Genomic DNA, 23135 nt, shown 5'->3' with positions numbered 1-23135 from the left:
GCCTGATGCCAGGCTCAATCCCAGGACCCCGGGATCATGACCTGAGCCAAAGGCAGACACTTAACTGTGACTGAGCCACCCAGGTGCTCCTTGAGTGTCTTCCGGTAAGTATTATAACAAAGTCCAGCTTACCAATTTTTTTCTTCATGGATTGTGCTTGGGGTGTTGTGTCTAAAACATCTATCAAACCCATGGTCACTAAGATTTTCTCTTAGTTATTTTCTGGGAATTTTATGGTTTTTGCATTTTTACATATGGGGTCCATGATCGATTTTGAGTTAATCTTTTTGTAAGGTCTAGATTTCCCTCCCTCCATCCCTCCTTTCCTTCCTTCCTTCCTTCCTCCCTTCCTTCCTTCCTCCCTTCCTTCCTTCCTCCCTTCCTTCCTTCATATGGATGCCCATTTATTGAAAAGAGTATTCAGGGGCGCCTGGGTGGCTCAGTTGTGATTGGCTCAGGTCATGATCCCGGCATCCTGGGATCGAGCCCCACATCAGACTTCCTGCTCAGTCAGGGGCCTGCTTCTCCCTCTCCCACTCCCCCTGCTTGTGTGCCCTGTCTCACTGTCTCTCTCTCTCTCTCTCTGTCAAGTAAATAAAATTAAATCTCAGAAGAAAAAAAAAAAAAGACTATTCATTGAATTGCCTTTGCTCCTTTGTCAAAAGATCGCTGGGCTGTATTTGTGTGGGTTTGTTTTGGACTCTATTCTGTTGATCTGTTCTTTTATCAGTAACCCCTCTGTCTTGACTACTGTAGCTTTCTAGTGACTAATGAAGTTGGATAGTGTCAATACTCTGACTTTGTTTTTCAATATTGTGTTGGCCATTCTGAGACTTTTACCTTTCCATGTAAACTTTAGAAGTGGTTTGTTGATGGCCACAAAATAACTTGCTGATACTTTGATTGGCATTGTGTTGAGTCTATAGATCAAGATGGAAAGAACGGACATCTTGACAGTAGTTAAGTCTTCCAATCCATGTATGTGGAATATTTCTCCATTTGTTTAGATCTTTGATGTCTTTCATCAGAGTTGTGTAATTTTCTTCATTTAGATCTTGTGCATTGATTTATACCAAAGTATTTCAATTTTTGTGTAAACATAAGTTATTTTTGGAAGGCTTCTTTTTTTCTCTTTTCTTTTGTCTGTTCCTTTGGATTTTTCTACAGAGTGATGTCATCTGTGTAAAGACAGTTCTGTTTCTTCTCAGTCTGTATACCTTTTATTTCTTGTTGCATTAGCTAGGATTTCCAATATGATGTTTAATAGGAATGGTGAGAGGGGACCTCTTTGCCTTGTTTAGCATCTAGTTTATCACAATTAAATATGTTAGCAATAGGTTTTTTGTTCTTTATCAAGTTAAGATTTCCCTATATTCCTAGTACAATGGTAATTCTTTCTCATGAATGGTGTTGGGTTTTGTCAGATGTTTTTCCTGCATTTATTAATATCACATGATTTTTCTTTAGACTGTGATATGATAGATTACGTTGATTTTTTTTTTTTAAACATTGAATCAGTCTTGCATACCTTGAATAAGTCATATTTGGTGGTAATACAGTAGTTCTTTTTATACAGTGTTGGATGTACTTCCTAATATTTTGTTGAGGATTTTTGCGTCCACATTCATAGAGATGTTGGTCTGTAGTTTTTTTGTAATGTCATTGTTTCTGGTATTAGGCACATGCTTACCTCTTTAGAGTAAGGAAGTATTCCCTCTGTTTTGTTTTCTTGAGAGATTGTAGAAAATCAGCGAGATTTCTTCCTTAAATTGTTGGTAGACTTCACCAGTGAGCCCATCTGGGCTTGGTGTTTTCTATTTTGCAAGGTTATTAATTATGAATTCAATTTCTTGAATAAAGGCCTTTTCAGATCATCTGTTCTTTTGTTTTATTAGAGTGTGTCTTTTGAGGAATTCATCCATTTCACCTGTTTTTTTGAATTTGTGGGCATAGAGGTGTTCTTAATACTCTTCTTAATGTCTGTGGGATCAGTAGTGATGTCCCTTTTCATTTCTGATACTAGTAATTTGTGTCTTCTCTTTTTCTTTGTTAACCTTGATAGATGTTTATCAATTTTATTGATGTTTTCAAAGAACCAGAGTTTTTGTTTCATTGATTTTTTTTATTAATTTCTTTTTCAGTTTCATTGATTTATACTCTAAATTCTCTTTTTTTTCCCTGTAGTCTTTGAATTTAATTTGCTCTTTTCTAAGGTAAAGGTTTTAGATTACTGATTTTACACTTTTGTAATATATGCATTCAGTGCTCCAGATTCTCCTCTAAGCACTTTTACTGTGACCCAAAAAAAATTTGCCAAGTTGTGTTTTCACTTAGTTGAAAATATTTAAAATTTTTTCTTTTTTCTTTGACCCATGCACTACTTAAAATTGTGTTGTTTAATCTCCCAAGGATTTGGGGGGTTTCTAGCAATATTTCCGTTACTGATTTTTAGTTTAATTTCATTATAGTCTAAGAGCATACTTTGGGTGATTTCTGTTCTTTTAAATTTATCATGATGTGCTTTGGGCCCAGAACATGCTCTGTCTTGGTGAATGTTCCATGTGAGCTCAAATAGACTATATATTTTGCTGCAATTGGATGAAATAGTCGATAGGTGTCAAATATGTCCAGTTGATGGTGCTGTAGAGTTCAGCTGTCCTTAATTGATTTTTCTGCCTGTTGGATCTGTCCATTACTGATAAGGGATCTTGATGTCTCCAACTGTCATAGTGGACTAATACTTTTCTCCTTGTAGTTGTATCTTTTTTTTAACTTGGGTATTTTAGTGTTATGCTTTTGGGCATATACACATTAAGGATTATCATGTCTTGGAGAATTAACTATTTTTATAATTTTCTCTAAAATTGTCCTTGTTTTGAAATCTGCTTTATTTGAAAGTAATATAGCTACTGTAGCTTTCTTTCAATTAGTGTTACATGGTATGTTTTTACCACTTTAACCTATCTGTGTCTGTATTCAAAGTGAGTTTCTTTGAGACAACGTATAGTTGGATCTTGGTTTTATGTTCACCCTGACAGTCTCTCTTAATAGGTGTGTTTCAGCCATTGATGTTTAAAGTGATGATTGATACATTTGGAGTAATATCTACCATATCTGTTACTATATTCTGTTTATTGTCCAGTTTTTGTCCTTTTTAGTTCTTTAGTCCTGTCCCTTTTGACCTGTTAATTATTTTATTAATCTGTAAGGTGTAATCACTGGATATATTGTGGCACCTCTTTTGAGGAAACTATTATGTTAGATCTATTAAGAATAGTAATGGGGGGCGCCTGGGTGGCTCAGTGGGTAAAGCCTCTGCCTTCGGCTCAGGTCATGATCCCAGGGTCCTGGGATCGAGCCCCGCGTCGGGCTCTCTGCTTGGTAGGGAGCCTGCTTCTACCTCTCTCTCTATCTGCCTGCCTCTCTGCCTACTTGTGATCTCTGCCTGTCAGATAAATGAATAAAATCTTTAAAAAAAAAAAAAAAAGAATAGTAATAGGGAGGTGTGCCTGGGTGGCTCAGTGGGTTAAGCCTCTGCCTTTAGCTCAGGTCATGATCTCAGGGTCTTGGGATCACGCTCTCTGCTCAGCAGGGAGCCTGCTTCCCCAGTCTCTCTCTGCCTATTTGTGATCTCTGTCTGTCAAATTAATCAATCAATCTTTTTTTTTAAAGGAATAATAGGGAAAGATGTTATTTAACTTTTATTAATTTCTTGTCTAATATTCTTCCTTTCTTTATGTAGATCCAAGTTTCTGTCCTATATAAATTTCCTCCTTTCTGACAAATAATCTTTTAGTATTTCTTGCAAGACCGTTTCCCTCAGTTTATGTTTGCCTGAGAATCTCTTATATCTCGTTCAGTTTTGAAGGTAATTTCACTGAATACAGAATTCTAAGTATATGGATTTTTAACTTTTTAAAGGTTTACTCTTTCTTTCTTTCATTCATTCTTTCTTTTTTTTTTTTAACTAATCTCTACACACAGTGAGGGACTTGAACTCACAACTCCAAGATCAAGAGTGGTATGCTCTTCTGACTCAGCCAGCCAGCCAACTCTTAATTATTTCACTCTACTTCTCTTGTTTGCATGGTTTCTGAAGAGAATTCTTATAGAATTTTTCCTTACTCTTTATAGGTAATTGTCCCATGCTTCTTGGATATTTTGTTCTTTGAAATTTTTTTGTTTTTGTTTTTGCATTTCAGTTTTGGAAGTTTCTACTGACATTTCTTCAAGCTCATTTGTTAGTTTGTTTTGTTGTTGTTGTTGCGTCCAGTCTAAAAATAAGCCCATTGAAGGCATTTTTGCATTTTAGTGGTTTTGATTTATAGCATTTCCTTTTGATTCCTAGTATTTCCAACCCTCTCTTTATGTTATATACATAAGTTCTTGCATGTTGTCTGCTTTTTCCATTAGATTCCTTAGTATATATTTTTTAAAGATTTTATTTATTTTATTTACTTCAGAGTGAGAGAGCATGAGAAGGGAGAGGGTCTGAGGGAGAAGCAGACTCCCTGCTGAGCAGTGAGCCCAGTGTGGGACTCCATCCCGGGACTCCAAGATCATGACCAGAGCCAAAGGCAGCCACTTAACCAACCGAGCCACCCAGGCACCCTCCTTAGCATATTTTTAAAAAGATTTGTTTGTGTATTTGAGAGAGAGTGTGTGACAGAGAGTGCACATGCAGGAGTGGAAAAGGGCAGAGGATGAGAACCTTCAAGCTGACTCCCCCATTGAGCAAGGAGCTTGATACTGCGACCCATGAGACCGCGACCTGAGCCAAAACCCGAGTCGGCTGCTCAACCTACTGAGGCACCAAGGCACTCCGAGATCACTTAGCATTTTAATCATAGTTTAAATTCCTAGTCTGATAATTCCGTATCCTTGCTATACCTGAGTATGGTTCTCATGCTTGCTCTGTCTCTTCAGACTGTGCTTTTAATATGCCCTGTAATTTTTTTTTTTTTTTTTTTTTTGTAAGCTGGACATGATAGTACTAGGCAAAAGGAGCTGAGATAAATATGCCTTTAGGGTGAGATTTTGTTTATCCACCTAGAAAAGTCTCGACTGTGTTATTCTAGGCAGTTGCTGTAGGTGTCAGAGGCTAAGATTTTCTCTGGTGTCTTCGGTTTTGTCTCCTATGGTGTTTTGGGTTTCCCTAGTTACTACTTAAAATCTTTTTTAAAAAATGAAGTTTTTTTTCAGTTTCATAAGAGCTCTACTGATGCAACAGTAAGGAATTAGGGGAATAGGAAGTGCTAATCATAGATGATTACTTTTTAATCTTTTAACTTCTTACTGTGTCTGTGCCCCGGACTATTTTAGACACTATTTTTTGTTCTAGAATGTCGTTTAGGGGTTCCTGGGTGGTTCTCTCGGTTAATCATCTGACTTTGGCTCAGGTTATCTTGGAGCCCTGGGATCAAGTCACCCCTACGTTACCCTCCCCCACTGCCCTCATTCAGTGGGGATTTGGCTTGTCCCTTTAGTACCCACGCCCACCACCCCCATGCTCACTCGTTTGCTCGCTCTCAAATAAATAAAATCTTTAAAATACTATTTCTTCTTTGAGATTCTGTTTATTCTTCATGAGCAAATTGTGTCCATTAGCATTTAAAATAATTGCTTTAAAATCTATGCTAAATTGAGAGGACCTGGGTGGCTTAGCCAGTTGAGCGTCTGCCTTCAGCTCAGGTTATGATCCCAGGGTCCTGGGACTGAGCCCTGCATTGGGCTCCCTGCTCAGAGGACAGCCTGATTCTCTCTCTCCCTCTGCTCCTACCCCTGCTGTGTGCGCACTCTCTCTCAAATAAATAAAATCTTAAAAAAAAAAATTAAAATCTGTGCTACATCAAAAGTATTTCATCTTAAAGTTGCCTACATTTGATTCTCTTTTGAGCATTGTTTTGTTTTCCTATTTCTTTACAGGTCTGCGAAATTTAGATTGTATTCTGGACAACATAAGTGGTACCTAACAGAGGCTCTCTGTGTTATGTTCCTCCAGAGATTGTTGATTTTTTCTTTTTAAAGATTTTTTTTTTTATTTGACAGCACAAGTAGGTGGAGCAGCAGGCAGAAGGAGAGAGGGAGAAGCAGTCTCCCTGCTGAGCAGGGAACCTGATGTGGGGCTCTATCCCAGGACCCTGGGATCATGCCCTAAGCCAAAGGCACCAACTGAGCCACCTAGGTGCCCCTTGAGGGGAGTAGAGTTTATATACCAGTCTGAGATTTCCTCCTTTGGCTTTCTCCTTTTCTGCACTTCTCCCCTTTTTTATATGCTGTGGTTGTCTTAACTCTGTCCTCTGATTCTTCAAACACCAAGACTGTAGTTCTCTGTTTAGCCAAACTTCTCTCCTCTGGCAGCCACTGGGGCCTCCCTGCAGGCCAAGTGCTGTAAATAAAAAGTTACTTAGGGTCTTCCTGTCTTCTAAGTATTGATGTTCTCTCCAGTTTTTAGTTACTTCTGGTCACTTTACAGTGTCTTCGGGTAGTAGTGTTGTAATATTTTGCCCAGGATTTATAGTTCCATCAGTGGGAGAAACGATCTAAGAGGAACTATTCAGCTGATACTGGATAGTGGAAGTTCTCCATGGTAGCGGTGGAAGTTGGAATTACAGTAGCCTTAAAATAACTAGTATTTATATAGTACTTCTTTGTCATAAAAACAGTTTAAGGTAGATTATCTGATCCATCATGAATGTTAATAATATAGTAGGCAAAAGACCAATGCGTATGTGTTACTACATTTAGTGCTAAGAATCTGGGCAGGAAGTGAATTTGGACTCTAAATGAATATAAGATGTGTAGTCGGATATGGTAACTAAAGCAAAAAGTTGGGGAGGAAGGTAGTAGTGAAAACTTTAGATATGGAATGAAAAGCAGAATTTTGTGCCTTTGAGAGGAAACTGTCAGCAGGTAAATGGGCACCAAGAATAAATACATAAACTGTCTTGCCTACATGTTTCTTTAAATTTTAGTGTAAGCTTCCTTGGATCCTTGGAAAAGGATTGCCTGCTCTCTCTACCTTTTATAAATTAGGTCACACAGTGCCAACATCTGCCCAACTCTCATTCTTTCTCATGGGATTCATTGTTTCACTGTATTTTTATTCTTCACTTTTTTAAAGCATTAAAAAATAATTTTCATATCATCACAGTTTGTAATTTTTAAAAACTTAGTTTCTGTTTATTTACTACACTGTAAGCTTCATGAAGCAAGATACCATGTTTCTGTATGCCCAGCTCTTGGCCCAGTGCCTGACACGTGTTAGATGTCCCTATTTGTTGAGGAATGAATGAAAACAAGTGCACACATGTATGCACATGTACACACACACACACACACACACACACGAGTACCAAGGAGTACAAGTAAGAGTTACAAAAATCTGTTATAGTCAGTCTTAAACTCTTTAGTACAGTTGAGGTTTTTATTAACCTAGATTTTGAGGGATGTTATAGGCGTGAGTTGAAAGTTAATGTAGGACAGTTCCAAACTGGGAGAAGGAGTGGAATGGCAAGAAGATTTGGGAAAATTAGTAGAATAATATTGGTAAGAGTTGATTACTACTTTGTATATTAGCAATGAAAAAAATTTTTTTATAAATACAGAAAAGGCTATAGGATATGTGGAAATGTATTTTTAAAGACTTAAGTCTAGGTGGTTAGATAGTATGGAGACCCAGAAAATACACAGAACAGGATATTTGAACAGAACATCATATTTGATGAGAGCAGTTTGAAAAGGATGATTCAGGCAGTCTTGAGTAGTAAGATTTGTCCACATGGAGATGAGTGATGAAAAGCAACCAGTGCTTTTCATTTCTTCTGTGTTTCAGTATTCCAACATCCCAAAATAAAGGAGGGAGTTAAAAAGAAGTATTTATAGGCTATTATAATCAGATTCTTTATAATAAAACCTTCTCGTTCCACAGCTCTTGGATAAGCACAAGAATACAGAAAGCATGGTGGAGCTTCTGGACTTGTATCAGATGGAGGATGAAGCCTATAGCAGCCTTGCAGAAGCCACAACTGAACTATATCAGTATTTACTACAGCCATTCCGAGACATGAGAGAGCTTGCCATGCTACGGAGACAACAGATCAAGGTATTTTTTTTTTTTTTTTTTTTTTTTTTTTTTAAGACCTACATGGTTCTCTGCCTGTTTCATAGTTCTCAGACTGGCTGGCCATAGAGGAGCTTTTTAAAAATGCAGATACCTGGTCCTTTGTCCCCAAAAATTCTATTTTGGTCGATTCAGGTTATATAGGACCTGCGCACCTCATTTTAGAGTATCTCAAAGGTGATTCTGTTGAGTAGCCAGGGATGAGAAGAGCCTAGAAAGTAAAGTTGTGGATGTATTGAGAAATCCCCATCTTCCCCCTTTATTCTCTACTTTTCTTCTCTGTTCCTCTCATAGAATGTTTTGGGGACTGTGTGGCCTTATATTTCTTTACCAGAAGTTTTGGGAACATTTTTTCTGGGAAGGCCTTATTTTGAAAGTTACAAGAGGGGTGCCTAGGTGGCTCAGTCAGTTAAACATCTGACTTTGGCTCAGGTCATGATCCCAGCGTCCTGGGATTGAGCCCTACATTGGGCTCCCTGCCCAGTAGAAAGCCTGCCTCTCTCTCTTCCTCTGCTTAACGCTCCCCCTGCTTGTGTTCTCTCTGTGTGTCAAATAAATAAATAAAATCTTAGAGAAAAAAAAAAGTTATAAGAATTTAATGTCAGAGCTTCAAAAAATGTTTTTATAAGTTTTATTTATTTTAGAGTGGGGAAGGGGCAAAGGAAGAGGGAGACAGAATCTTAAGCATACCCCGTGCTGAGGGTGGAGCCTGACGCAAGGCTCCATCCCAGGAGTCTGAGATCATGAGCCAAAACCAAGACTGGGCTGCTAAACCTACTTAGCTACTGGGGCAACCCATTAGAGCTTTAAAACCTATGATATTTAAGAGGCGCCTGGGTGGCTCAGTTGTTAAGCGTCTTTCTTCAGCTCCGGTCGGTCCTGGGATCAAGCCCCGCATCGGGCTCCCTACTCTTGCAAAGCCTGCTTTTCCTTCTCCCACTGTCTCTGCTTGTGTTCCCTCTCTTGGTGTCTCTCTCTGTCAAATAAATAAATAAAATCTTTTTAAAAAAAATAATCTATGAGATATAGTTTTCATGGGTAAAGTGTGCTTTACATTTTTGAGGCAGGTGTTCTGACGTCTTTCTTTGCGTGGTGTTGTTTTAGCTACTCTTTTTTTTAATCTTTGTTTTTGTTGAAATTACAGAGATACAGCCTTAGCTTTCTAAAATTTTATCCTGAACCTTTGGCAAGATACCAAGCGATGAAGCTTAAGCTGTATTTATAGAGAAATTTATAGTTATTAGAGAAGAAAGTTCCAAAATCAGTCATCTAAACTTTTACCCTAAGAAGCTAGAAAAAGAGAGCAAGTTAAACCCAAAAAATTAAGAATGGGGTCCATGAAAAAAAGAAACGATAGATTGAAGAAAAGATCACTGAAACCAAAACCTGGTTGTCTGGGGGGGAAAAAAACCTCAATATATTTTATAAACCTAGCTGAATTGATTTTTTTTTTTTTTTAAAGCCCCACATATCTGTTAGGACTGAAAGTACAGATATAACTACAGATTCTATAAATGTTAAAGTTAATAAAGAAATATGAACAAATTGGTACCAGTACATGGTCTGATTTAGATGAAATGGATACATTTCTTAGAAAAAATGCAAGTTATCAAAATAGATTCAAGGAGAAACAGAAGACTATAGGGAGCCCTATATTAACAGAGTTGAGTTCATAATTCAGAACCTTCCTATAAAGAAATCGACAGGTCCAGAACACATCATTGGAGGCTTTATGAAACACGTAAAGAAGAAATAATGCAAAACCTGCACAAACTCAGAAAACAAGGGAGGGAATACTTCCCAACTAATTTTTTAGGCCAGCATTATCCTGATACCAAAATCAAATGATGTTACAAAAAAAAGAGAATTAGAGATAGATGACCCTCATGAATGTAGATGCAGTAATCCTTAACATGATCTTAAAAAATAGGGTCTAATAGGGATACCTGGGTACTCAGTCATTGAGCATGTGCCTTCAGTTTAGGTCATGATCCCAGGGTCCTGAGGATCTAGCCCTGCGTAGGGCTCCCTAGCAGGGATTCTGCTTCTCCTTGCTCTGCTCCTCCCTACCTCACTCTCTCTGAAATAAATAAATAAAATCTTTAAAAAAATAAGATCTAGTAATCTATAAAAATAATGATACAGTATATATGAGTAGGGTTTATCTCAAATGCAAGGTTGTTTTAACATTCAGAAATAAACCAGTATAATTTACCATATTAGACTAAAGAGAAAAAAAAAACAGTATATTTCTATGGATGCAGAAAAGCAATTAACAAAGTTCAGTATCTATTCATGGTAAAAACCCAGCACACTAGGAAGAAAAGGGATTTCCTCGACCTGATAGGGTGTGTATGAAAAGCCTACCTAACATCAGATCTGATGGTGAATGACTAAATTCTTAGCCCCTGTGATTGGGAACAAGGCAAGATCGTTTACTCTCACCACTTTAATTCAGTATTTTTCTGGAGTTCATAGCCAGAAAAAGTAAAAGGCATATAAATTGGAAGCACAAAATAAAGCTATCTGTACTTACAGATAATGTAATCATGTATATAAAATATACTAAGAGATTTTTTTTTTTTAAGATTCCATTTATGGGGCGCTTGGGTGGCTCAGTTGGTTAAGCGTCTACTTTTGGCTCAGGTCATAATCCCATGGTCCCAGAATCAAGCCACACATCAAGCTCCCTGCTCAGCTGAGAGCCTGCTTCTCCCTCTCCCTCTACCCCTGCCCCCACCCCTCCTCGTGCTTGTGCTCTCTTTCTTGCTCTATCTCAAATAAATAAATAAAATCTTAAAAAAAAAAAAAAAAGATCCCATTTCTCTATTTGACAGGGAAAGTGAGAGAGAACACAAGCATGGGGAGCCACCTAGCTGTCCCTCTCCTAAGGGATCTTTAACAAAAAAAACCTGTTGAAATAATATGTAAATTTAGTTACAAGGTTAATGTTAAAAATTCAATTGCATTTTCTAATCTTTTAGAAATGAAAATTACAGGGGTGCCTGCGTGGCTTAGTGGGTTAAAGCCTCTACCTTCTGCTCAGGTCAGGATCCCAGGGTCCTGGGATCGAGCCCCGCATCGGGCTCTCTGCTCACAGGGAGCCTGCTTCATCCTCTCTCTCTGCCTGCCTCTCTGCTTACTTGTGATCTCTGTCTGTCAAATAAATAAATATCTTTAGAAATGAAAATTATAGAAACTTTAAAATACCATTCTAAGCATCTCTGAACATGAACTCTTCAGAAATGTATTTTACAAAATCTATGAAAGTTCTGTCTACTGAAAATTGTAAAGTTTTGCTGAGGGACATTAAGTGTACCTTAAGAAATGGGAAGATCATGTTAATAGTTTGGAAGACTCAATAATGTTTAGATGTCAGTTTTCAGTTGATCTAGATTCAAATTAAAATTCTAGTAAGTTTCTCCCCCCAGAAACTGACAAATGAATTACAAATTTTTATGGAAAGGCAAAGTATGGCTTTAACAATTTTGAAAAAGATAAAATTGGAGGGCTTATTACCTGACTTGAAAACTTCTGGAAAACTAGTGAAATCCAGAAACAGATACATGGTTATATAGTAAGTTTTTCACGAAGGTGACAGAGCAGTTAAGTGGGGGAAGGAATAATCTTTCCAAGAAATGGTACCAGAACAACTACAGACCCACATTAAAAAAAATTGATCTCAGTTCTTATACCATATGGAAAAATTAACTTCAAATCCATTTTAGACCTAAACAGACTCTCATGTTCTAAAATATGTATAAGGGGGGGTGCCTGGATGGCTCAATAAGTGTCCCAACTATTTTGACTCAGGTCATGATCTCAAGGTCATGAGGTCAAGCCCTGTGTTGGCTCAGTGCTAGATGTAGAGCCTGTTTAAGATCTTTCCCTCTCTTCCTCTTTCTGCCACCACTCCGCTACTTCTCTCTTTAAGAAAAAAAAATTTTTTTTAATGTAAGAAAACGTAGGAAGTTTTGACAATTTTGGGAAAGAAAAGGTAAAGGCTTTTTAGGATGCAGAAAAGTTGAGCCCTAAACTTTATTATTTTTTTTTTAATTTTTTAAAAAGATTTTATTTATTTATTTGACACAGAGAGAAAGACACAAGCAGGGGGAGCAGCAGGCAGAGGGAGAGAGAGAAGAACGCTCCCGGCTGAGCAAGGACCCTGGGATCATGACCTGAGCCGAAGGCATCCGTCTAACCAACTGAGCTACCCAGGCGTTCCCATGAACTATAAACTTTAAAAAATTTTTTGATAAATTGGACTTCACCAAAGTTAAACACTTACTTTTTGAAAGATCATTAAGAAAAAGAAGGCAAGCCCACAGAATGGGAGAAAATACTTGTAATACATCTGAAAAAGAAATTATACAGCTCAATGACAACCAAAAAATTTAAAAATTGGCTAAATTCTTAAAAGACCTTAAAGAAATGGCTAATGAGCACATACAGAGAAGCTTAAAATTGTCCTCATGGAAATTCACATTAAAACCATGATGAGATACACACCCATTAGAGTGAGTATCATTTAAAATTCTGGCACTAGGATGCCTGGGTGGCTTAGTCGGTTAAGCATCTGCCTTTGGCTCAGGGTGTGATCCTGTGGTCCTGGGATCCCGCCCCACATCAGGTTCTCTGCTTAATGAGGAATCTGCATCTCCCTACCCCCCATCTATTCTCTCTGTTCATCAAATGAATAAATAAAATCTTAAAAAATAAAGTTGTGGCACTCCCAAGGGCTGTTGAGGTTATAGAGCAACTATAATTCTCAAATATTCCTAGCATATTTTGTAGTGGTGTAACCCATTTTGGTAAACAGTTTGGCTGTTACTTGAGGAGTTAGATATATACATACTTCAGTACTCAGCTATTCAAATCCTAGTTACTTACAAAAGAGAAATGAAAACATCTGCTCGTAAGACAGGTACAGTAATACTCATGCCACCTTTCTTCACAGTAGCGCCTAACTGGAACAGCCCAAATAACCATCAGCAGGTGAATGGATAGGCAAAATGGGGTATTTCCATGTTACAGAATAAATAGTTAGCTATGCAAAGGAATTTACCCTTGATAGTCACAACAACATGAATAAATCTGAAATCTTGCTAAGTCAGAGAAACCAAGTACAAAAGCATATATTCATGTGTGAAGGGATGGATGGCATGAGGAATCTTCTTGGAGGTGTTAGAAATGTTTTAGGTCTCGATTGTAGTGGTTGTTGCTTGGGTGTATACAGCTATTAAAACTCATCAAAAATTGACTTTAAATGGATTAATTTTTATGTAAATTAAACTTTTATTAATAGTTTACAAAAAGTATGCTGAACAAAAGGCAACAGACACAGTGTAAACTATATGAATCCATTAATGTGAAATTTTGGAGTTGATGGTTTTGATCTATATTGATGAAGCTTAGCACTTGTTGCCTGGGGTTGGCCAATGGAGATTGAGAGGGAACAGGTGTAACAGAATCCTTTGGGTGATGGATACACTCTAAATTTTGGTTGTAGTGGTTTTTACATAGATATGTAAACTTGTCAAAATTCATCAAAATTTACACTTAGGTCAGGAACATTCTATTGTATGTAAATTATAACTTAAGGTGATTTAAAAAAAAGAGTATTATGTAAAAGTTGATGTAGAGGCACACAAACTGGAGTGATCAACACTGCCTAAAGATACATGGAAAAATAGGGAAATCAATTATCTTATATTGAAAGAATCAGTACCAGTCCAGTAGAAAGTGGGTACATATGTCTGCATTGGAGATTGGAATAGACAGTACCCCAGATACAGATAAAATCTGGAATGGTACTGTGAATAGGCATGTGCTTGTGCTTTTCGTCAAAATAAATACTGAATAAATTATAAAATCTTCACTCCTACCGGTATAGCATGGCTGGGATTGAAACACATGTCTGTTTGACTGCAAAGCTTGCTGTTTTAATTACACCACAGGGTGTAAATTGTTGGTATGTCTCCGGTTTAAGGATTTGTAGGAAATGAGAGGAAAGTTGGTCCAGGGCTAGAACACTGTAGCATCCTATGGAGTTTGACCTGTACTCTGGATTCTTTAGAAAGAACTTAATTTCCAGTGCTTTTAAACTAGATATTAAAGCATGATAGAAAAGAAGATAGAAAACAAGTTAACTTGGTACCCTGAATGTATATTTATATTTGTATTATATAATATTTATAAAATATATATTTAATATATCTTGATATTTTCTAAAATATTTATATAGTAGCATTTTATTATAATATAGTTACTATATATTTTTATATTTTATATTAAATATACTTTAGTCTTAATTATATAAATGGTAAGTTAAAACTTTTTAAATTTCGTATTCTTAAAAGCATCCTTTATTACTTATGGAAAGCCTTTGATCTTTAAACCATACAGCTTTACTCATTGTTCAGATCCAGCTTTGTCTCAAGGCAGAAAGTAATATTGCTCTGTCTCCTAGTTTTAATGCCTCATACAGGTATCTGATTTTTAAAATTTTATTTATGTATTTGAGGGAGCATGATCAGAGAGAGGGGGAGAGGGAGAAGCAGACTCCCTGTTGAGCAGGAAGTCTGATGTGGGGCTCGACCCTAGAATCACCACCTGAGCCACAGACAGATGCTTAGCCAACTGAGCCAGCCAGGCATCCCTATAAATGGTAAGGATTTTTCACTAATCCTGTCTCCTCTATAAGCATTAAGCAGTTCCTCCCTACCCAGAATTTTTGGCCAGAGGTTGTTCTGAAACCCACACCCCTTGACAGAGTTACCAGACTCTATGTTTAATATATTGGCTCTCAAAAATGTAACCCCCAGGGGCACCTGGGTGGCTCAGTGGGTTAAGCCTCTGCCTTCAGCTTGGGCCATGATCTCGGGGTCCTGGGATCGTGTGCCATGTCGGGCTCTCTGGTCGGCAGGAAGCCTGGTTCCCTCTCTCTCTGCCTGCCTGTGATCTCTCTCTCTGTCAAATAAATAAACAAAATCTTAAAAAGAAAAAAAAAAAAGTAACCCCCAGACTGGTAGCCTCAGTATCATCTTGGACCTTGTTACCAATACAGATGCCTGGTCCATACCTCAGATCGCTACTGAAACTAGGGGGAGGGGCTCCGCAGTCTTCATTTAAACAACCTTCCCAGGTGATTATGATACTTAAGTTTAAGAACCCCAAGTTCAAAAGAACTTGAAACCACTCATGGGTGGAACACACTGAACTCCAAAGTTACAGTTTCTCTGGAACTCAGTTTTGGCATCCACAGAGTGAGTTTCAAACTAGATGAGTCTATCTAGATTATTATTATTTTTTTAAACAAGAAGTTTATTTAAACAATATGCTTGACTTGAAGGGAAAACTATCTAGGATTCATTTCTTTTAGAGTAATTTTTCTCCACTTAAAGACAGATTGCCCTACATGTAATGCTACGTACAAAAAAGTTATAAAATTGTCCTTGGTTTTACAATGATAAATGAAAAACATTAAAATTCTCCAATTGAACAAAGTATGCAAGGATTTTTATGTTGTTCATTTTTTTGTTAAACAGTGAGAGCAAAATAACTTATTGGAATATAAAGGTAAGAGCTGACTGAGAATGCCGCTAATGGAGAGGGGGTATTTTCACAGAAGCAGTATTTTCCCCCATCCCATCTCCATTTGTTGTCGATCAAAACATACCACTGGCCATTTAGTTTAAAAAAAATGCAATATGCTTGTGCACATACACAGTTACTTTATGTACAATAAAGGAATGGGGAAGGGGAAAATGAAAGAAAAGAGAAAACTATACTGTAGTAGTCAGGATGTGGTGGAACCAAATTGCGGCTTTCTAGTTGAGAATGTCTTCTTGGTCTGGAGGAACAGAGTTCTGGAGTAAAGTAGCAGGTTCCCTTTTTAGTAGATACCTCCTGTCTGCTGCTGGAACACATCAATTGTATCTTCATTCTCCATTTCCACCTGTGCAGGTGTGTCTCTTTCATTAATTGGCTGCCCATCAAATTGGAATCTGATCTGCCTCATTGACAAACCCTGTCATTCACAATAGGCTTTCATTAGTTTACTAAGAGTAGTGTATGCCTCTTAATCTTAAGCTGCACCACAGAACCATCCCACCCCGCCACTTTCAAATTAATATGATCGTTGTTCTCAGTCTTGACTCCTTCCTTGGGCTTTTTGTCGGCTATGGCGAGCACCAGAGTATCCTCAGCTGCCGCTTCTCAAAGGAGGTACTAGGTCCGCACGGAACAAGCATACCTCTATCTAGATTTTTTTTTAAGATGTTATTTATTTATTTATTTGACAGGAATCACAAGTAGGCAGAGAGGAAGGCAGAGATAGAGGAAGGGAAGCAGGCTCCCTGCTGAGCAGAGAGCCTGATGTGGGGCTCCATCCCAGGATCCTGGAATCATGACCTGAGCCGAAGGCAGAGGCTTTAACCCACTGAGCCAGCCAGGCGCCCCCTCTGTCTAGATTTTTAAATCCAGCATATTAACGAGTCAGGGTTAGTTACTGAGTTGGCCCACTGATTTGTCTTTACGTAGCTAAAAGCACTTCAGACACATTGGCTGACTTTTTATACTTGCTGAAAGAAATAAGCAAGGATCTAGAAGGCAACCTCAGCTTTTTTATCCCCTTCGTAGCCAGGCACCTCATTTTGCCAATTATCGTCTCATTGCATCTTAAATGTGCTCTTCCACCCTTCCTGTTCCCTAGGACCAAGCAAATCTGTAAGTATCATTGTGTAAGATAGAAAGATACACACTCCCCAGCCCCTGTTCCAGTGGACAGATTAGAAGAGGGTCTTCATCTGGGCAGACACAGCAGTATACATAGCTTGGCAAAAGATGGGCTGGTTTTCAGTCTCCACTCTGCTCACTTGGTGGGGCACTTTGTGCAGGGTGGTTTTTACACTGTTGGATCACTGTATACTGTCACATATCAACTGTGAACTGTATAGTGCCATCATTTACCTCTTACCTGAGCTATTTTTTCTTTGGTCTCCTTGCCTTTTAGATTTCTCTCACCACTTTTTTTTTTTTTTTTTTTTTTAAGATTTATTTATTTTTAGAGTGAGAACATGCAGGAGAGTGTTGGGGACCAGCAAAAGGAGAGAATTTCAAGCAGTCTCCCTGCTGAGTGTGGAGCCTGACACTGGGCTTGATTTCATGACCCTGAAGTCATGACCAGAGCTGAAATCAAGAGTCAGATGCCCAACCCACTGAGCCACCAGGATGCCCCAGATTTCTCTCATCTTTAAAAAAAATTATCAGGTCACACTTCTTGAGAATATTGATTTACTTTGAATCCAGAAAAATGCATGACTAAATACTTCCAAATATGATCATGTCATTTTGTTAATCTTAGTCACCTTCAGGTGACTCCTGGGCCCAGAAAATTTGTATTAAAGGTACTACAACGTCAGTATCTATACAGATTTATCTTGGCATCTCTTTCACATGAGAATTGGAGGTTTTGTTTTTTTTATTTTTCTCTTCTTCACCCACTAATCCAGCAGTAGACAAGAGTAACACTTAAGGTTTCTTATATAAAACCCAGTATCCAAGGAAGTGATGTACTTCATAATAAGTAATTGATGCCAAGAAATTTGTATTTATAAATTAGTCTCACTATAGCCACCTAAACTGACACATACTTTTTTCCATTTCAAAAGCAGGCACTGTTTTCCTTTTAGCCCTGAAATTGAAAACAGAGATGTCATTGTTTTTAAGCTCATGATCCAGCTGACCAGTGCTGTACATTTTCAGACTTGCCAAGATAGGAAAAGAACTTAGTATCCTGACTTAATGTCTTAGGTACAGTAAACTATAATAACATTTTTTAAAAAGGTGGCTGCAGTGTTAACTACTGAGTTTTAGAAACCATTTAAACAGCACTTAGAAAACATGCAGAGCGTGTTTGTGTTGTGCATATTTGAATATACCTGTACAGTGAAGGTAAAGATAATCCAACAAAGGACAAGTTATCTTCAAATAATTACCAGCAGATTTTTAAAATTTTTCTCTTTCGAATAAGCCATAATGTAAGTTTCTTACTTCTGTATAGTGTTTAGGCTTCCAAGTGAAAAGGATTTCTGTTTAATGATCTGAGTTAAGATTTTTGAATTTTGAACATTGCTTGTTCTGTTTAATAGATTTCTGTTCCATAGTTGTGTCTGTAGGAGTTTGATCAGAAAAGTAAACCAGTTATTTCAGCATGGGGGAATTTAATACAAAGAATTGTTAACTTGGCATAAAGTTGTTAACCAGATGGTTAAGAAGGCAACTAAGATATCAGAGCTAACAACTGTAAAAACAGCCATCACCATTGGGATTGGTGGCACACAGGCAAGAGATGGCAGTTACTAATGTTTTAGTGTGGAGGATGGACTGTGTGTGGAGCTGAAGTCTGGGGAAGGCAGCATAGGTCATCAAGGGCTGGTATGTCTCAGCTGGAAGGAGAGACCCAGATTACTGGGAATAGAGCAGCCCAGTGTTGGTTCCTCTTGCTGGGAGGGTGGGCAGAAAGTGAAGCTAGTTCTGCTAAGGCTGACAAACTGCAAACTGGATTCTGTGAACTGCTTCAGGAAGGAACTGCAGATGCTGGGATGAAGTGAGTCTCTGGTGATGCTCATAGGAACAGCAAACAGGAAAGTCAAGTGATACACATAGGAAGAAGCAAATCTCTTCTCCCTCCCCCAGCCCTTTCTATTGGCAAAGGCTAAACGTGGTTCACAGGCTCCAACTATAGCATCACAAGGCATAAGGTAAACTTGGAAACTGATGGACAAGAATTTACATATATCTTTAGACTTTCAAAGTTGGGGGGAAAAAAAAACCCTAGTAACCTAGCTTACGGTTTTAGGTACAATATGCCAAGTCCTTGAAAGGGTATAAAGTTTAATCATGTCATTGAAAAGACATTTTCTCATAACATGCTGAGTAAGAGTTTAAAATTTGGCTGTAGTGTTAAATTTTCTAAATCTTTGGTCCACACTTGTGAATATTAATCTTATACTTTTGAGTGTTTAAAAATCAGAGGTAATCACAACAAAGCACAAACTATGATGGTTTTGTTAGATACAAACGAGTCTTCTGAGTCCTTCTATCTGAGCTGAAGTCTAAATATGCCACTTACTGCTAAGAGTCCCACAGTGGCTTCCTGGTGCCTCTCAAACTATGTATAATTTCAGCCTGACGTTTTAAGTCCTCCTAATAGTAACCACAACCTCCTTTTCTAGTCTTATCTCCCATTGCCTTTATCTGTTTTACCTAAACTCTGGCCATGCTGGACTATTCTGTCTTCTAAGACACTGAACGTAACTCCCTCTAGGCTAGCCTTTTACTCAGGTTAACTCTTGCCTCCAGCAGACCTTTTGGGTGGTTCTCTTTCCCGGTATACCATGTATCTGTCAAAATCATACCCCTCCTTTAGAGCCCTCTGCAGTTTTCAACCTCAGTAAAGTAAATCCTGATCTGAACAGCTAAATGAGTTCTCTTCTTGCCAAACGTTTCATTTACCTTAAGGGTCTTAAAATACCTTTATTCTTTTTACACAGAGACACCCTTCACCATTATTAATACCTGGGTAGAATTCTACTTGTTCTCTCTTTTTTTTTTTTTTCCCCCTGAAAGTTTTATTTATTTGAGGGAGAGAGAGAGAGAGAGGCTCGTGCATGGTGGGAGAGGGGTTGACAGGGACCACCTGAGGGAAAAGAGACTCCCCACTGAGCAGAGAAACCAACACAGACTCATCCCGGATCCCTGAGATCATGACCTGAGCCAAAGGCAGACACTAAACTGGTGGGGCCACCAAGGCACCCTAAAATTCTACTTGTTCCTTAAGAATTTAGTTACTCATCATTCCCATTAGAAATTTTCTTCCCAGACTCAGTACTGCAACCTCCATGGCTGGTGCTTCCCTGAGTATCCTAGGTATACTCTATCTTGATAGATTTTCATACTCTATTGTAATTCTTCATTTTAGTGTCTGTGTCTTCCACTAGACTATCTTTCTGTGCCTGCTGCCTAGTACAATAGTGATAGTGAGAAAATACTATAATACATCATTTTGAGTGAATAATTGAATGTTAAGTGATTGTGTCAAAGCTCTCACACTTAATAGTAGCACAGCCAGTTCTCCTAATTTGAAGACATTTCTGCAGCACAGTTATCTTTGCTTACCCTACCCTCCAGTTAGATTGTAAATTTCTTAGGCGGAGAATGTGTGTCTTACGTTACATCCCCTGAAGTACCCAGTACAATGGGATCTTTATTCAAGTTACATAATTGAATGATTCCAGATATTAGCCATGGTAAGGTCTAAAAGGGAGAAAAAAGCAACCATATCCAGTAGCATCATGTAAGTTTAAATCCTGCAGTATGTGACTGGAGATACAGTAGTTGTCTTCTGAGAATTTAGAAATTCCAGTCTTGGTTAGTAGGGAATCTGATATCAAGCATCTAAGCTTCTCCTACTGATTTAATTGTCCTTACTTGGCACTATTTTTATGGTCCCAGAAATGGAGCTCAACATAATTCTGTTTTCTAACTATTAAGGAAGACATTTAGGTTCTGATTATATCTCCATTTCCCCTCCCACCCACACACACTGGAAAAAAAAGTAAGTCTCATAATTTTGCCTCTTGCTGGTCCTCCTATATGGAAACAGGAGTTCATTGTTTGCTTGACTAGAAACAGGAAGCCTCTGGGGTAATGTGTCCTCATCTTGTCTGGTTGGTATGGTTTGTGAAATGAAGAGATAAAGCATTTTTTTGGTTCATGATTATAAAAGCAGTAGGTATATATACACACACACACACACAGACACTCTCAAGAAGATTTGGAAAGTACAGATTTCAAACAGGAAGAAAAATAATCACCCACAATCTAACAAAGGATGACCTCAGTAATCTATTCTATATATTTTCTCCTTTTTTCTTGACATTATATAGTTGAAATTATGTCTATGATTTGATGTATCTTTACTTAATCTTATAACAGTTATTGTTCTTTGTTACTAGAAACTTCATAAGCATTATTTTTGCATAGAATTATGTATTATTCTCTATTACTAGATATTTGTGACAAGTTTTTTCTTCTATTTTGAGCAGCATTGTAGTGAACATCTTTGGTTATTATTCTTTGAAGGTATTTTCTTATACAGGTAAGAAGATCTGTATATAAGAAAATGCCTTTAAAGAGTATGGTATCATCAAATAATTGCCAGAAAAGTTTTTCATCAATTTATAGTTCTACCAGCAGTATGAGTTTGTGCCCGTTTCACCATGACCGCAGTAACTCTGGTTATTTTTTAAAAAATATTTACTTAATGAGTTTTTCTAAATGGTTTCTCATCCTACTATGTAAAAACAGCTATTTTGTGTCTTCTTTCCTCCATTCTCCTGTACTAACATTTTCTTATCTGGACTCTTCTTTTCTTCACAGGGGAAAATGGAGATTATCAAAGAGAAATTCCCCTCATCCTACCAAATCCAAAACTTGACTTTCTTTATGCCCACGGAAGAACTTTCCCTACATTTGCCAAGAGCAAATTCCCTACACCAGTACTCTGAATCTTGTTCCTTCCCATGTGCTTCTTAAGGACCTTTCTACTATAATTTGCCCCATTTTCCCCTGGCATCTTTCTGTTTTCCCTTTGCTAGATACTTCTTACCACTTCTCAGACTGTTCTATGATCTCCCATTAAAATAAAATTTAAAACCCATTAAGGTTTGTCCTCTCTTACCACCACCCATTTTTTCTCTATTCAAATCCCTCAAAAGAATATTTATTTATATACATGTCTACATCTCTCACCTCTCATTAAAAACAGGTGCAGAGTGAATTTTTAATTACTCATTTAGAAAATATTTTAGATTGCATATTTCATGCCAGGCAGTATGCTAGTGAGAAGCAAAAAAAAAAAAAAAAAAAAAAAAAAGAAAACAACAAACCACACTCAAAAAATGCCTGTGTCCTCATAGAACTTTAAAAGGGGCAAAGAGTTAATAGTTAAAATTCACAAAATCTTATAAGCGCCATGCAGGAAAGTGGTATGTGTTGCACTGAAGAGATTATAACAGGAAGTCTGGGAAGACTTCCATGAACTAGTAATTGAACTGAGATCTGAAGATGTCATGGGTGTTAACAGGCAAAGAAAATTTGCTTATACTCTAGAACTAAGTTGTCGCTAAGTTCAGTGATCTTATTGCTGTTATATCTGTTGGTACTGGTTGTCATCTTACTTGACCCCTAAGCAGTGTTGGACAGGTTCGATTTCTCCTTTGAATCTTGCTCCTCATGTGATTCCACACTTGCCTGGTGTACCCACTTCCTCTGGCTTTATTTCTGTGGGCTGTTGACCCAGCTTTTTACAGTCAGTATTCCTTAGGGTTCAATCATGACCCTTTTTCTCATGACTTCCTTAGATAACCTCATTCACTCTGATGGCTATAAATGTCATCTATATGTCAAGCCACCTAAATTTATATCTCTAGCCATGGCTTTTGCAGAATCAAACTTAATGAAACCAACTACTCCTTCATTGTTTACTTCTTGAGGAAATGGCAGTTCTATATACAGATTTTTCTTTAAGATTTTATTTATTTATTTATTTATTTATTTATTTTAGATTTTTATTTATTTGACAGATCACAAGTAGGCAGAGAGGCAGGCAGAGAGAGAGAGGAGGAAGCAGGCTTCCCACTGAGCAGAAAGCCCGACGTGGGGCTCGATCCCAGGACCCTGGGATCATGACCTGAGCCGAAGGCAGAGGCTTTAACCCACTGAGCCACCCAGGTGCCCCAAGATTGTATTTATTTTTTTAATTAATTTCTACACCCAGTGTAGGACTCCATCTTCCAACCCGAGATGAAGTCTCATGCTCCACCAACTGAGCCAGCCAGGCACCCCCCGATTTTTTTTCTAGTCATTCTTTTTTTTTTTTTTTCTTTTTTAAAGATTTTTATTTGGGAGAGAGAAAGAGAGCGTGCACATACCGAGCACACACAAGCAG

General features: G+C 37.9%; 1 protein-coding gene and 1 pseudogene across 2 annotated transcripts in view; one reads left to right on the top strand and one right to left on the bottom strand.

Annotated features, from left to right (window-relative positions):
• The window catches only part of JMY (junction mediating and regulatory protein, p53 cofactor), a 118378-nt gene that overhangs the window by 30439 nt on the left and 64804 nt on the right, over positions 1-23135 (top strand). For both annotated transcript variants that reach the window (XM_032847827.1, XM_032847819.1), the window contains exon 2: positions 7931-8104. In XM_032847827.1, coding sequence (XP_032703718.1) covers positions 7931-8104 — 174 coding nt within the window. The remainder of the gene's footprint in view (positions 1-7930; positions 8105-23135) is intronic.
• On the bottom strand, positions 15836-21407 carry LOC116863524 (annotated as a pseudogene).

The sequence above is a fragment of the Lontra canadensis genome, unplaced genomic scaffold (assembly GCF_010015895.1).
Source record: "Lontra canadensis isolate GAN:19392208 unplaced genomic scaffold, GSC_riverotter_1.0 scaffold4, whole genome shotgun sequence".
Taxonomy (NCBI): Eukaryota; Metazoa; Chordata; class Mammalia; order Carnivora; family Mustelidae; genus Lontra; species Lontra canadensis.
Note: the sequence above shows the minus strand (reverse complement) of the source record. Positions and strands in the feature narration are given on the sequence as shown.